General features: G+C 57.0%; 1 protein-coding gene across 4 annotated transcripts in view; it reads right to left on the bottom strand.

The window, feature by feature from the left end:
• Positions 1-13,185, bottom strand: part of ARHGAP33 (Rho GTPase activating protein 33) — a 92,609-nt gene that overhangs the window by 18,771 nt on the left and 60,653 nt on the right. For all 4 annotated transcript variants that reach the window (XM_075606112.1, XM_075606113.1, XM_075606111.1 and 1 more), the window contains 2 exons: positions 12,836-12,943; positions 2,419-2,549 (listed from right to left, as the gene is read on the bottom strand). In XM_075606112.1, the coding sequence (XP_075462227.1) occupies positions 2,419-2,549; positions 12,836-12,943 (239 nt within the window). The remainder of the gene's footprint in view (positions 1-2,418; positions 2,550-12,835; positions 12,944-13,185) is intronic.

Genomic DNA, 13,185 nt, shown 5'->3' with positions numbered 1-13,185 from the left:
ATGGGGAGGGGCTCCGTGTGGGATGGGGAGGGGCTCCGTGTGCGATGGGGGATTGGGCTCCGTGTGCGATGGGGGAGGGGCTCCGTGTGCGATCGGGGAGGGGCTCCGTGTGCGATGGGGGAGGGGCTCCGTGTGCGATGGGGGAGGGGCTCCGTGTGCGATGGGGGAGGGGCTCCGTGTGCGATGGGGGAGGGGCTCCGTGTGCGATGGGGGAGGGGCTCCGTGTGCGATGGGGGAGGGGTCCGTGTGCGATGGGGGAGGGGCTCCGTGTGCGAATGGGGGAGGGGCTCCGTGTGCGATGGGGGAGGGGCTCCGTGTGCGATGGGGGAGGGGCTCCGTGTGCGATGGGGGAGGGGCTCCGTGTGCGATGGGGGAGGGGCTCCGTGTGTGATGGGCTCTGTGTGCGATGGGGGAGGGGCTCCGTGTGCGATGGGGGAGGGGCTCCGTGTGCGATGGGGGAGGGGCTCCGTGTGCAATGGGGGAGGGGCTGGGGGAGGGGCTCCGTGTGCAATGGGGGAGGGGCTCCGTGTGCGATGGGGGAGGGGCTCCGTGTGCGATGGGGGAGGGGCTCCGTGTGCGATGGGGGAGGGGCTCCGTGTGTGATGGGGGAGGGGCTCCGTGTGCAATGGGGGAGGGGCTGGGGGAGGGGCTCCGTGTGCAATGGGGGAGGGGCTCCGTGTGCGATGGGGGAGGGGCTCCGTGTGCGATGGGGGAGGGGCTCCGTGTGTGATGGGGGAGGGGCTCCGTGTGTGATGAGGGAGGGGCTCCGTGTGCGATGGGGGAGGGGCTCCGTGTGTGATGGGGAGGGGCTCCGTGTGTGATGGGGAGGGGCTCCGTGTGCGATGGGGGATTGGGCTCCGTGTGCGATGGGGGATTGGGCTCCGTGTGTGATGGGGGATTGGGCTCCGTGTGCGATGGGGGAGGGGCTCCGTGTGCGATGGGGGAGGGGCTCCGTGTGCGATGGGGGAGGGGCTCCGTGTGCGATGGGGGAGGGGCTCCGTGTGCGATGGGGGAGGGGCTCCGTGTGCGATGGGGGAGGGGCTCCGTGTGCGATGGGGAGGGGCTCCGTGTGTGAATGGGGGAGGGGCTCCGTGTGCGATGGGGGAGGGGCTCCGTGTGCGATGGGGGAGGGGCTCCGTGTGCGAATGGGGGAGGGGCTCCGTGTGCGAATGGGGGAGGGGCTCCGTGTGCGAATGGGGGAGGGTCTCCGTGTGCGATGGGGGAGGGGCTCCGTGTGCGATGGGGGAGGGGCTCCGTGTGCGACGGGGGAGGGGCTCCGTGTGTGATGGGCTCCGTGTGCGATGGGGGAGGGGCTCCGTGTGCGATGGGAAGGGGCTCCGTTTGCGATGGGGGAGGGGCTCCGTTTGCGATGGGGGAGGGGCTCCATGTGCGATGGGGGAGGGGCTCCATGTGCGATGGGGGAGGGGCTCCGTGTGCGATGGGGGAGGGGCTCCGTGTGCGATGGGGGAGGGGCTCCGTGTGCGATGGGGGAGGGGCTCCGTGTGTGATGGGCTCTGTGTGCGATGGGGGAGGGGCTCCGTGTGCGATGGGGGAGGGGCTCCGTGTGCGATGGGGGAGGGGCTCCGTGTGCGATGGGGGAGGGGCTCCGTGTGCGATGGGGGAGGGGCTCCGTGTGCGATGGGGGAGGGGCTCCGTGTGTGATGGGGGAGGGGCTCCGTGTGTGATGGGGGAGGGGCTCCGTGTGTGATGGGGGAGGGGCTCCGTGTGCGATGGGGGAGGGGCTCCGTGTGTGATGGGGAGGGGCTCCGTGTGTGATGGGGAGGGGCTCCGTGTGCGATGGGGGAGGGGCTCCGTGTGCGATGGGGGAGGGGCTCCGTGTGCGATGGGGGAGGGGCTCCGTGTGCGATGGGGGAGGGGCTCCGTGTGCGATGGGGGAGGGGCTCCGTGTGCGATGGGGGAGGGGCTCCGTGTGCGATGGGGGAGGGGCTCCGTGTGCGATGGGGGAGGGGCTCCGTGTGCGATGGGGGAGGGGCTCCGTGTGCGATGGGGGAGGGGCTCCGTTTGTGATGGGGAGGGGCTCCGTGTGCTATGGGGGATTGGGCTCCGTGTGTGATGGGGGAGGGGCTCCGTGAGGGATGGGGGAGGGGCTCCGTGTGTGATGGGGGGGGCTCAGTGAGGGATGGGGGAGGGGCTCCGTGTGTGATGGGGGAGGGGCTCCGTGTGTGATGGGGGAGGGGCTCCGTGTGTGATGGGGAGGGGCTCCGTGTGCGATGGGGGAGGGGCTCCGTGTGTGATGGGGGAGGGGCTCCGTGTGCGATGGGGGATTGGGCTCCGTGTGTGATGGGGGAGGGGCTCCGTGAGGGATGGGGGAGGGGCTCCGTGTGGGATGGGGGAGGGGCTCCGTGTGTGATGGGGGGGGCTTCGTGTGTGATGGTTTCAGACCAGCAGCTTCCTTACCAATAGAAGTGAAGGTGTCGCTGAAGAGAGTCTCCACGTTACAGAGCAGAAACTCCACGAGCACGGACTGCACCCTCACCTCGCGGAACGCATCAGCACCCGGCGTCCCCACAGACTCTATATTACGTGACCTGCGCATGGAAAGAGCATTAACCTCCAACTGTAACACCTTCATTCCCCCTTTCCTGCTGCATACACTCAGAGCACTGCGCTCCTAACAAGTGTGACAATATGACACAAAAGGGTTAACCTTTTCAAGCCCCTTTGGCACTGAAGAGGTTAAAACATATTTCCAGCATCTCAATTCAATTAATTAGACTGAAATGTTAGGTCTATGTATTATTTTGGAATACTGAAATGTTGCAGAACAATAGTCATTATCGCTGATGGTTGGGGGGCAGAGGGCGGGGCAGAGGGCAGGAGAAGAGGGCGGGGCAGAGGGCACGGAGAAGAGGGCGGGGCAGAGGGCAGGAGGGGGCGGAGAAGAGGGCGGGGCAGAGGGCAGGAGGGGGCGGAGCAGAGGGCAGGAGGGGGCGGGGCAGAGGGCAGGGCAGGGCAGAGGGCAGGAGGGGGCGGAGCAGAGGGCGGGGCAGAGGGCAGGAGGGGGCAGGAGGGGGCGGAGCAGAGGGCGGGGCAGAGGGCAGGAGGGGGCGGGGCAGAGGGCAGGAGGGGGCGGGGCAGAGGGCAGGGCAGAGGGCAGGGCAGAAGGGGCAGAGGGCAGGAGGGGGCGGAGCAGAGGGCGGAGCAGAGGGCAGGAGGGGGCGGAGCAGAGGGCAGGAGGGGGCAGGGCAGAGGGCAGGGCAGAGGGCAGGAGGGGGCGGGGCAGAGGGCAGGAGGGGGCAGGGCAGAGGGCAGGGCAGAGGGCAGGAGGGGGCGGGGCAGAGGGCAGGAGGGGGCGGGGCAGAGGGCAGGAGGGGGCGGGCCTGCATCAAGATGATGCCATTTTCTCCATAACATGGAGCAAACATTTGCTCCAGTGGCACATGTATGAAACATTCATCTTGCTTCTTGACGCAGATCTTAAGTGCCGAGGTTACCACCATGTAAAAAAAAAACTGCACCAATTATATATATATATACACTAGCTGAGGGGAGGCAAGAGGGCAGGGAGGGAGGGGGGCAAAGGGCAGGGGGGGAGGGCAAGAGGGCAGGGAGGGGTGCAAGAGGGCAGGGAGGGAGGGGGGCAAGAGGCCAAAGGGCAGGGGGGCAAAGGGCAGGGTGGCAAAGGGCAGAGGGGCAAAGGGCCGGGGGGGCAAAGGGGAAAAGGGCAGGGGGAGGTAGGGCAGGGGGGGCAAAGGGCAGGGGGAGGGAGGGCGGCAAAGGGCATTAGGAGGGAGGGGAGGTAGGGCAGGGGGGGGCAAAGGGCATTGGGAAGGAGGGCAGGGGGCAAAGGGCATTGGGAGGGAGGGCAGGGGGCAAAGGGCAGGGGGGGCAAAGGGCATTAGGAGGGAGGGCACGGGGGCAAAGGGCAGGGGGGGCAAAGGGCATTGGGAGGAAGGGCAGGGGGGCAAAGGGCAGGGGGAGGGAGGGCAGGGGGGGCAAAGGGCAGGGGGGGGCAAAGGGCAGGGGGAGGGAGGGCAGGGGGGCAAAGGGCAGGGGGAGGGAGGGCAGGGGGGGCAAGGGGCAGGGGGAGGGAGGGCAGGGGGGCAAAGGGCAGGGGGGGCAAAGGGCAGGGTGAGTCAGGGACGCGTTAAATAACCCATTCCCCTGCGTTTCCTCACCTTGCACACGGCCGCGCTCCTCTTCCTACGGGTCCCGGCCGCCCTCCTCCTCCACCTCGGGCTTCTCCGCGGAGAGGCTCAGACGCTCCGGTGAGGAGGTGCTGTGCCTCTCGTGGGATAGGCGGAGACAGCCGGAGGAGAGGCCTGTGTGAGGGGAGAGCCGCGTGCTCTGTGTGTGTGGGGGGGGGTGAGTGGGGGGGGGGGGGTGAGCGCCGGGTGAGGGAGTGGGCTATGGGTGGTGAGAGCCGTAGGGAGGTGAGAGTCCCCCGCTGTGTCCCGGGCACTCGCTCCGCTCCCCCGCTGACTGTAGCGGCGGCGGGGGGGGGGGGGGAGGAAAAAGCACGGGAAAGCGGGAGACCCGGGGAGAGGAGGAGGTGCGCGCGGGTCCCAATGAGCGCCGCGGTGTGAATGTGTGTGTGTGTGTCGTCACTCCGCCTCAGGCCAATGAGAGGTGTGCGGGGGCGGGCGGGCCAAGGGAGCAATCTCATTGGCCTGGCCCAATGTCCAATCTGATTGCCGCTAGGGACACAGGGAGGGACACAGGGAGACACATACAGACAGACAGGCAACGACACATAGGACACTTTGAGAAATATATAGTAGATATATATATATATATATATATATATATATATATATATATATATATATTAGTGTGTGTGCGCAAATTTTGATACATGGCATTAGAATGTATGGCTGACTCCTCCCCCAACACCTCCTACAGCCGCTCCCCCAACACCTCCTACAGCCGCTCCCCCAACACCTCCTACAGCTGCTCCCCCAACACCTCCTACAGCTGCTCCCCCAACACCTCCTACAGCCACCCCCCAACACCTCCTACAGCCGCTCTCCCAACACCTCCTACAGCCGCTCCCCCAACACCTCCTACAGCCGCTCCCCCAACACCTCCTACAGCCGCTCCCCCAACACCTCCTACAGCCGCCCCCCAACACCTCCTACAGCCGCTCTCCCAACACTTCCTACAGCCGCTCCCCCAACACCTCCTACAGCCGCTCCCCCAACACCTCCTACAGCCGCCCCCCCAACACCCCCTACAGCCGCTCCCCCAACACCTCCTACAGCCGCTCCCCCAACACCTCCTACAGCCGCTCCCCCAACACCTCCTACAGCCGCCCCCCCAAAACCTCCTACAGCCGCTCCCCCAACACCTCCTACAGCCGCCCCCCCAACACCTCCTACAGCCGCTCCCCCAACACCTCCTACAGCCGCCCCCCAACACCTCCTACAGCCGCTCCCCCAACACCTCCTACAGCCGCGCCCCCAACACCTCCTACAGCCGCTCCCCCAACACCTCCTACAGCCGCTCCCCCAACACCCCCTACAGCCGCACCCCCAACACCTCCTACAGCCGCATCCCCAACACATCCTACAGCTGCTCCCCCAACACCTCCTACAGCCGCACCCCCAACACCACCTACAGCCGCTCCCCCAACACCTCCTACAGCCGCTCCCCCAACACCTCCTACAGCCGCTCCCCCAACACCTCCTACAGCCGCTCCCCCAACACCTCCTACAGCCGCTCCCCCAACACCTCCTACAGCCGCTCCCCCAACACCTCCTACAGCCGCTCCCCCAACACCTCCTACAGCCGCTCCCCCAACACCTCCTACAGCCGCTCCCCCAACACCTCCTACAGCCGCTCCCCCAACACCTCCTACAGCCGCTCCCGCAACACCTCCTACAGCCGCTCCCCCAACACCTCCTACAGCCGCTCCCCCAACACCTCCTACAGCAGCACCCCCAACACCTCCTACAGCCGCTCCCCCAACACCTCCTACAGCCGCTCCCCCAACACCTCCTACAGCCGCTCCCCCAACACCTCCTACAGCCGCTCCCCCAACACCTCCTACAGCCGCGCCACCCAACACCTCCTACAGCCGCTCCCCCAACACCTCCTACAGTCGCTCCCCCAACACCTCCTACAGCCGCTCCCCCAACACCTCCTACAGCCGCTCCCCCAACACCTCCTACAGCCGCTCCCCCAACACCTCCTACAGCCGCTCCCCCAACACCTCCTACATCCGCTCCCCCAACACCTCCTACAGCCGCACCCCCAACACCTCCTACAGCAGCTCCCCCAACACCTCCTACAGCCGCTCCCCCAACACCTCCTGCAGCCGCACCCCCAACACCTCCTGCAGCCGCTCCCCAACACCTCCTACAGCAGCTCCCCCAACACCTCCTACAGCCGCTCCCCCAACACCTCCTACAGCCGCTCCCCCAACACCTCCTACAGCAGCACCCCCAACACCTCCTACAGCAGCACCCCCAACACCCCCTACAGCCGCTCCCCCAACACCTCCTACAGCCGCTCCCCCAACACCTCCTACAGCCGCCCCCCCAACACCCCCTACAGCCGCCCCCCCAACACCTCCTACAGCCGCCCCCCCAACACCTCCTACAGCCGCTCCCCCAACACCTCCTACAGCCGCTCCCCCAACACCTCCTACAGCCGCACCCCCAACACCTCCTACAGCCGCTTCCCCAACACCTCCTACAGCCGCTCCCCCAACACCTCCTACAGCCGCTCCCCCAACACCTCCTACAGCCGCTCCCCCAACACCTCCTACAGCCGCTCCCCCAACACCTCCTACAGCCGCTCCCCCAACACCTCCTACAGCCGCTCCCCCAACACCTCCTACAGCCGCTCCCCCAACACCTCCTACAGCCGCTCCCCCAACACCTCCTACAGCCGCTCCCCCAACACCTCCTACAGCCGCTCCCCCAACACCTCCTACAGCCGCTCCCCCAACACCTCCTACAGCCGCTCCCCCAACACCTCCTACAGCCGCTCCCCCAACACCTCCTACAGCCGCTCCCCCAACACCTCCTACAGCCGCCCCCCAACACCTCCTACAGCCGCCCCCCAACACCTCCTACAGCCGCCCCCCCAACACCTCCTACAGCCGCTCCCCCAACACCTCCTACAGCCGCTCCCCCAACACCTCCTACAGCCGCCCCCCAACACCTCCTACAGCCGCTCCCCAAGACACGTGAAGCAAAATGAGAGAAAAGCACCTTGATACTTTGACAAAGTAAATTTGCACCAGTGTTCTAGTATGCGATGCGTGTTCTCTATACCTCTTAGTATAAAAAAAATAATCACACTAACCCAAACTCAATATACTGTACAGCTGTGTCCAAAAGGGAAGATTTTAGCGCCATTAAAAATCGACTGGATCTCAGACCTCCCGAAAGAATACGACTGCACTGCATATTAAATAGGGGCCCACACATGCATTACCTACCAACGCGTTTTACTCATTCATGCTTTTTGCCATCATACCTGCCCACGTCCCGATTCATACATTCACACTCCAATCATTTTGCAAATACGCCAGTGAACATTCACTCTATTAGAATGCTGACATGTTATAGAAAATTGTGAAAAATACATAGATTTATACACATATCCTTCCCTCAAATCCTTATCTCACTTCCTCAACGTGGTGGGAAGAGGTGGCAATAGGTGTTCTAGAAGATGTATAGTTGGCAGGTTAACCATACTATGAAAGCAGGACCAATATAACCGGCTAAAGTGGGAAAGGTAATTGCCAACATGCAAATGAGGCCGGCATGAAGGCAGAGAGGGGTGAAAATCCCTGGAGGTTAAACAAAAGCGGTCATTTGAACCTCAATCTGGCTACCTACAACCACCAGGCTCTCTCCAGTGAGCAGCACTGCAAGAACTGGAAGACGATCGTGAAAAGATTAAAAGACCTCATTGAGCGCAAAAGCGGACACCCATTATATTACAGGGGTACAGAAAATGGAAGAATTAGTGGAGTAGGCTTCATCGTTAACAAGAGATGGATAAACAACATACAGTACTAGCGTATGGAAGCTCCTCCGAAAGAGCAGCCAGAATCATCATTCAGTTGACAGAGATACTGGCTTCAAATAATCCACATGTGTGCCCCAACATCAAGTCACACAGACAATGAAGTAGAAGAATTCTACCATGAAATCAACCAATTTAACAAAGGGAATTGTCACCTCAAGAATATTATGGCAGATTTCAATGCAAACATTTGTGCCAAGCAGAGTGATGAAACAAACGTGGGGACAGATTGGCAGAATTCACAAAATGTGAAGACTTCTACATCACGAATTAATTCTTCAAGAAGAATCCAAATAGAAAATGGACATGGAATCAAGGATGAAATGGACTATATCCTAGCTAACAAGTAATGCGTGATTAAAGAGTGCCCAGCCCTTAACCGTTGGGAGACAAGGAGGGATCACCGGCTGGTTCGCTTCAAATTACATCTGAATGCAAAGATGGAAAGACGAAAACTGAATAAAAAGAAGGACGAAAACAATCAGTAAGAATTGCATTACAACTAAAACTGGAAAAAAATGTAACCGCTTCAGCAATTTTAACAAATAATTACAGTGTATGAAGAACTTCTGAACATTGTAGTTGAAAGCACAGGGAAAAAAACGGGAGGAATCGCCAACATAAAACCAGATAGAAAAATATCAGATGAGACAGCAGTTACTGAAGAGACAACAAGAAATGAAGCCATCCCCAGACGCAAGAATTGAATACGTAGAACTGTGCAAGGCAATTGAGCAAATGTACAGAGGTAGCAAGACTAACTGTCCACAGATATGCAAACGAACAAGCAAAAGTCTACGTCGCTGTGGACAGTTTCTGCTACGATCGCGCTTCGATGGGGGGGGGGGGAGGGGTGTTCCATGCTTCTCAATTGGACCCCCCCGCAGAGTTAATCTTTCTGTGCCGCGACAACTGTGGAACCGAAAACGTTAAGTTTTGCTACAGACAGACAGACATATATAACGGAAGATAACAAAATCTTAAAGAAGACGTAGCAGAAACTGATTGGGAAAAAGCAAATAATTGCACTCAAACAAGACAATGGATCTCAACAATAAAAAAATAAAACAATAAGACTGTGAAGTTATCATAAAGAGAGTTGAGAACTTCTACATTAAATTGTACAAGAAAACAGATGACACGGGACATAAGTCATCAGAGGAAAAGTGAGAAGAAACTACCAGGGACGTACTATGCGTCCTTCCAGATGTGGCAAAGGCAACAAAATCAATGAAGAATGGGAAGGCTTCCAGGAAAGATGGAAATTAAATCTTGAAAGAGGCGATGGAAGAAGTAGAGAAGATCGTTGCAAACCTCTGTACCTGCTGTTTGAAGAACAGGAAAATGACAGAACAATGAACGAAATCAATAAGAGAAAGAAGACCGGATAGAGCGCAGTTGGAAGAAACAAGACAATATTTCAAGCGAACCTTCCACTGTGCGTCAACAGGGATATTTTGGACCAGTGCTTCCTGCCGTGTGCTCACGTATGGATATGAAACGTGGACCCTAAATGCGGAGGCAATTTAGAAGCTTCAGACAACCCAAAGAAGTATGGAGAAATGTATGCTGGGTGTTGATCAGAAGAAAATAAATGTGTTACTTGAATAAGTGAGGCATCGCCCAGCATTTTTTTGCACGTATCGATTGAGTGGTTCTGGCATACCACAGCTGGTAGTACTCAAAGTATGTGCAAGTATTTATGGACATTTAATATATGGAGTGCGTTTCCATTGTATATTTCTCTATTACCAGGAGACGCGGGAAAAATAATGAATTGGTTCAAAACCGGACGTATTGCCATCAGAAAGGACTATAGTTGGATAAAGATGGTACTCGACTGGATTCCAAGGAAAATTACAAGACCAAGATGACGACCAGAAGTAAGATGGAAAGGTGAAATCAGAAATTGTGTTGGTTCCACGTAAAGAAAAAAAAAAAAGAGGCTTGCAATCGCTGTACATGGAAGATCATTGTGGAGGTCATTCATAGATCTTCAGCTCTTGTCGATTCACTGCTGGATGAATGATAGATACAGAGCCAGGCGTAATGCTTGGAATTTAGACCAAAAGTTCAATTTTTGTTCTCATCTGAGCTCAAAACCTTTTTCCACCAGTCCACACTATCATCTATTTGCTTTTTCGCACACAACATATACTTTTTGGTCTAAATTCCAAGTGTTACGTCTGGCACAAGCACAACACTGCAAATCACCCACTCGAGACCATCCCAACTGTCAAGCATGGTGGCGAAAGAAGAACATAGAGGAAGGGCACAAGTCGGATTTCACAAAGAAAACCATTTATCAACTACAAAGGTCCTACCTTTCTGGATTACTTGGACAGCAGCAGGTCTGACCTGGTTTTTGGAGCATCGGTATTTGTACCCTTTCCTTTTTCAGTGTGGTGAGCCTCATTGATTTTGCTTTTCAAGCATGGTGGTGGCAGCATCATGTTATGGGGAGACTTCTCTTCAGCAGGGACTGGGAAGCTCGTCAGGAGAGAGGGGAGAATGGATGGTGCAAAGTACAGGCAAATCCTTGAGGAAAACCTGTTTGAGTTCAGCCAAGACTCTGACACTGGGGAGGAAATTCCTATTTCAGCAGGACAATGACCCGAAGCAAAGCCGCACTGGAGTGGTGGAACAAGAAGAGAATAAATGTTCTTGAGTGTCCCAAACAAAGCCCTGACGTGAATCCAATCGAAGATTTATGGCGAGACTTGAAGACTGCAGTCCACCGACAATCCCCAACAAACTCATCAGAACTGGATCAATGTTCCCGTGAAGACTGGGCAAACACGTCACCATCCTACTGAACAAAGCTAGTAGACACCTATCCAAAAAGACTCAGCAGTAATTGCTGCAAAAGATGCTTCTACGAAGCACTGACTTAAGGGGTTGAATACAGTTAATCATGGGTTACATTGTTGGAGGGTGGGACCCTTTTTCCACACCCATTCGGCACTATGATGTAAGGGGAGGGAGGAGTTCTCATTTTATAAATAGCAACATCCCCTTTAGGTCTTCTTGTTATATTTGCGTTTCAGTTTCATTTAATGTAACATTCATTTCGGAAGCTGAAGGGAAGAAAAGGAAGCTGCCCAACAAGGGATTACCGGGGAGGGATCCTGGGCAGAGATGCCAAAGTACCCAAGGAATCCCAGACTATGAGAAACTGGGTATAAAGGGCGCTGGGAAGGAATGCTCATGCGGTGCCACCTCTACGTCCACAGAATCACAGAATCGGACATTTGGCTTTGCCGGGACCACATCGGCGTTTGGCCGCCGAGGGACCCTTCACTGCAGCTGGACACTCAACTGCCGGCCATTTCGCCAACAAGGTAGGTTAATTTAGGGGGTTTTAGCGGTTAGGGTAGGGGGTGAAGGTGTAAGGGTTCCAGTCCGGGCTTTGGCTGGAACCCTCCTTACCTGGCTGCGGTGGACATTTTGGTTACTGGCAGCCTGCTTTATTGGCTGCATCTGTTCCAGGGCTTAAATAGCAGCCAGTGACTCCAGTCCCGGCCCGTGAATTGTATGCGTTTAGCGTTGTTCCTGACCACCCTGGGCTCTAGTTCCTGAACCTTCTAGTTCCTGAGCTTTCCCTGTGGCTTGCCTGTTGCTGTGGCGTGCCTATCCCTGTGGCTCCCCTGTTCATTGGATTTCCCTGTTGCCGACCCCACATCGTGACCCCGACCTCTCTGCCTGCCCTGACCCTTTTCCTGTTGTCTGGATTCTGCACAACTGCCAGCAGCATTGACCCCTGCCTGTTTACTGACTACGAATACTCTTACAGGACTCTGTCCCCGGGCTCTGGCCGGATTATTTGCATCCCTACCTCAGCCCAGCGGATCCGCTTCCTGATCGGAGATGAGCATCGTCACAGAAGGATTGGGGAGTTAGGAGAGTTGTTAGATTTTTAGGGTAGGTGATAAGGTTAGGGGCTTAACTTGGCAGCGAAGCAGCTGGCAGAGCATGTGCCAGCGGCGAGGTGAGTGTCGGCTAAACGCCGGTGGTGATTTGGCTACAGCAAAATGGCAGCGACCAAATGTCATAGACCATCTATTTCAACCTTTGCCAATGTCAAAGTCCTGTAGCCAAAGCCAAGGACCAATTAGAGGGTGAAGTCATCTGCACAGAAGATTTATCCTCTATGTTAAAGAACTCATTTATTGTTCAATGTTAAAAGACGGTTTAGTGAAAGTTTTGTTTTATAAAAGTCCATGGCGATTATTCTTCTATTTGTCCTTGCCCCATGTAATTGGCCGTCCTCCGCAGGGTTAGACTGGCTGACTGGTGGCCAGGAGGGGAACACACACACACATTAGGGCACTAATAGGTTAACCCCCAGATCCAGCCAAGGTCCCCACCTAGTGAAGTAGCATGGGCAAGGTTATACCACCCTGGCTGTGGTTAGGAATAACCAGGAAGGCAATATTGGCATTAGGACGACACCACACACACACACACACACACACACGTCTGATCACCTAACTCTTTCGCTGCCTGTTGGGCCTACAACATATCGCTAAACAATGTGTTGCAGGCCCCTCCGGGGGCAAACGAGTTGATAGATACTTTAACCACAGAGGGCTATTGATACGGGCACATCAAGCTCTTCATTCAATGCATAGTTAGCATTAGCGAATGTGTGCAGTGAGGTGAAAGAGCATCAGGTGCTGGCATTAGGGATCCGCAGTTAGAAATAACACCGTTACCCCTTTCCCACATTGCAGCCCCTACTGGTGGAGAAAGGGTCAGCCCCTTTCCTTGCAGAGCAACCTGCAAAGTGATTCCGTTCCCTCCCTCCCACTGGAGCCGCACGGCTATCTCTCACCGCAGCAGGTTGGGGGCCCAGATGATAGCCAGATTGCGTGCGTGCATCCCTGTGCTGCCGCTGTGAGCACTCAGGCGGGAGAGGTGTCTCATCAGGAACTCGAGCGTCCTGCAGGGTAGAGAGAGGAGATGGTGGTGGGAGAGCGAACAGCCACTGCCTGAACCTGGAGATCTAACCCAGTCACATGTCTATAATCTACTACCAAACCTACCCAGAGCGAGCAGAGCAAGATCTGCAGTAGCCAGGACCGATCATTACTTTTCCAATAGCTTCAGAAACATGGCAACTACACACACACACACACACACACACACACACACACACACACACACACACACATATATATATAA

The sequence above is a fragment of the Ascaphus truei genome, chromosome 6, assembly GCF_040206685.1.
Source record: "Ascaphus truei isolate aAscTru1 chromosome 6, aAscTru1.hap1, whole genome shotgun sequence".
Classification (NCBI taxonomy): Eukaryota; Metazoa; Chordata; class Amphibia; order Anura; family Ascaphidae; genus Ascaphus; species Ascaphus truei.
This window is presented reverse-complemented; position numbering and strand designations above follow the sequence as displayed.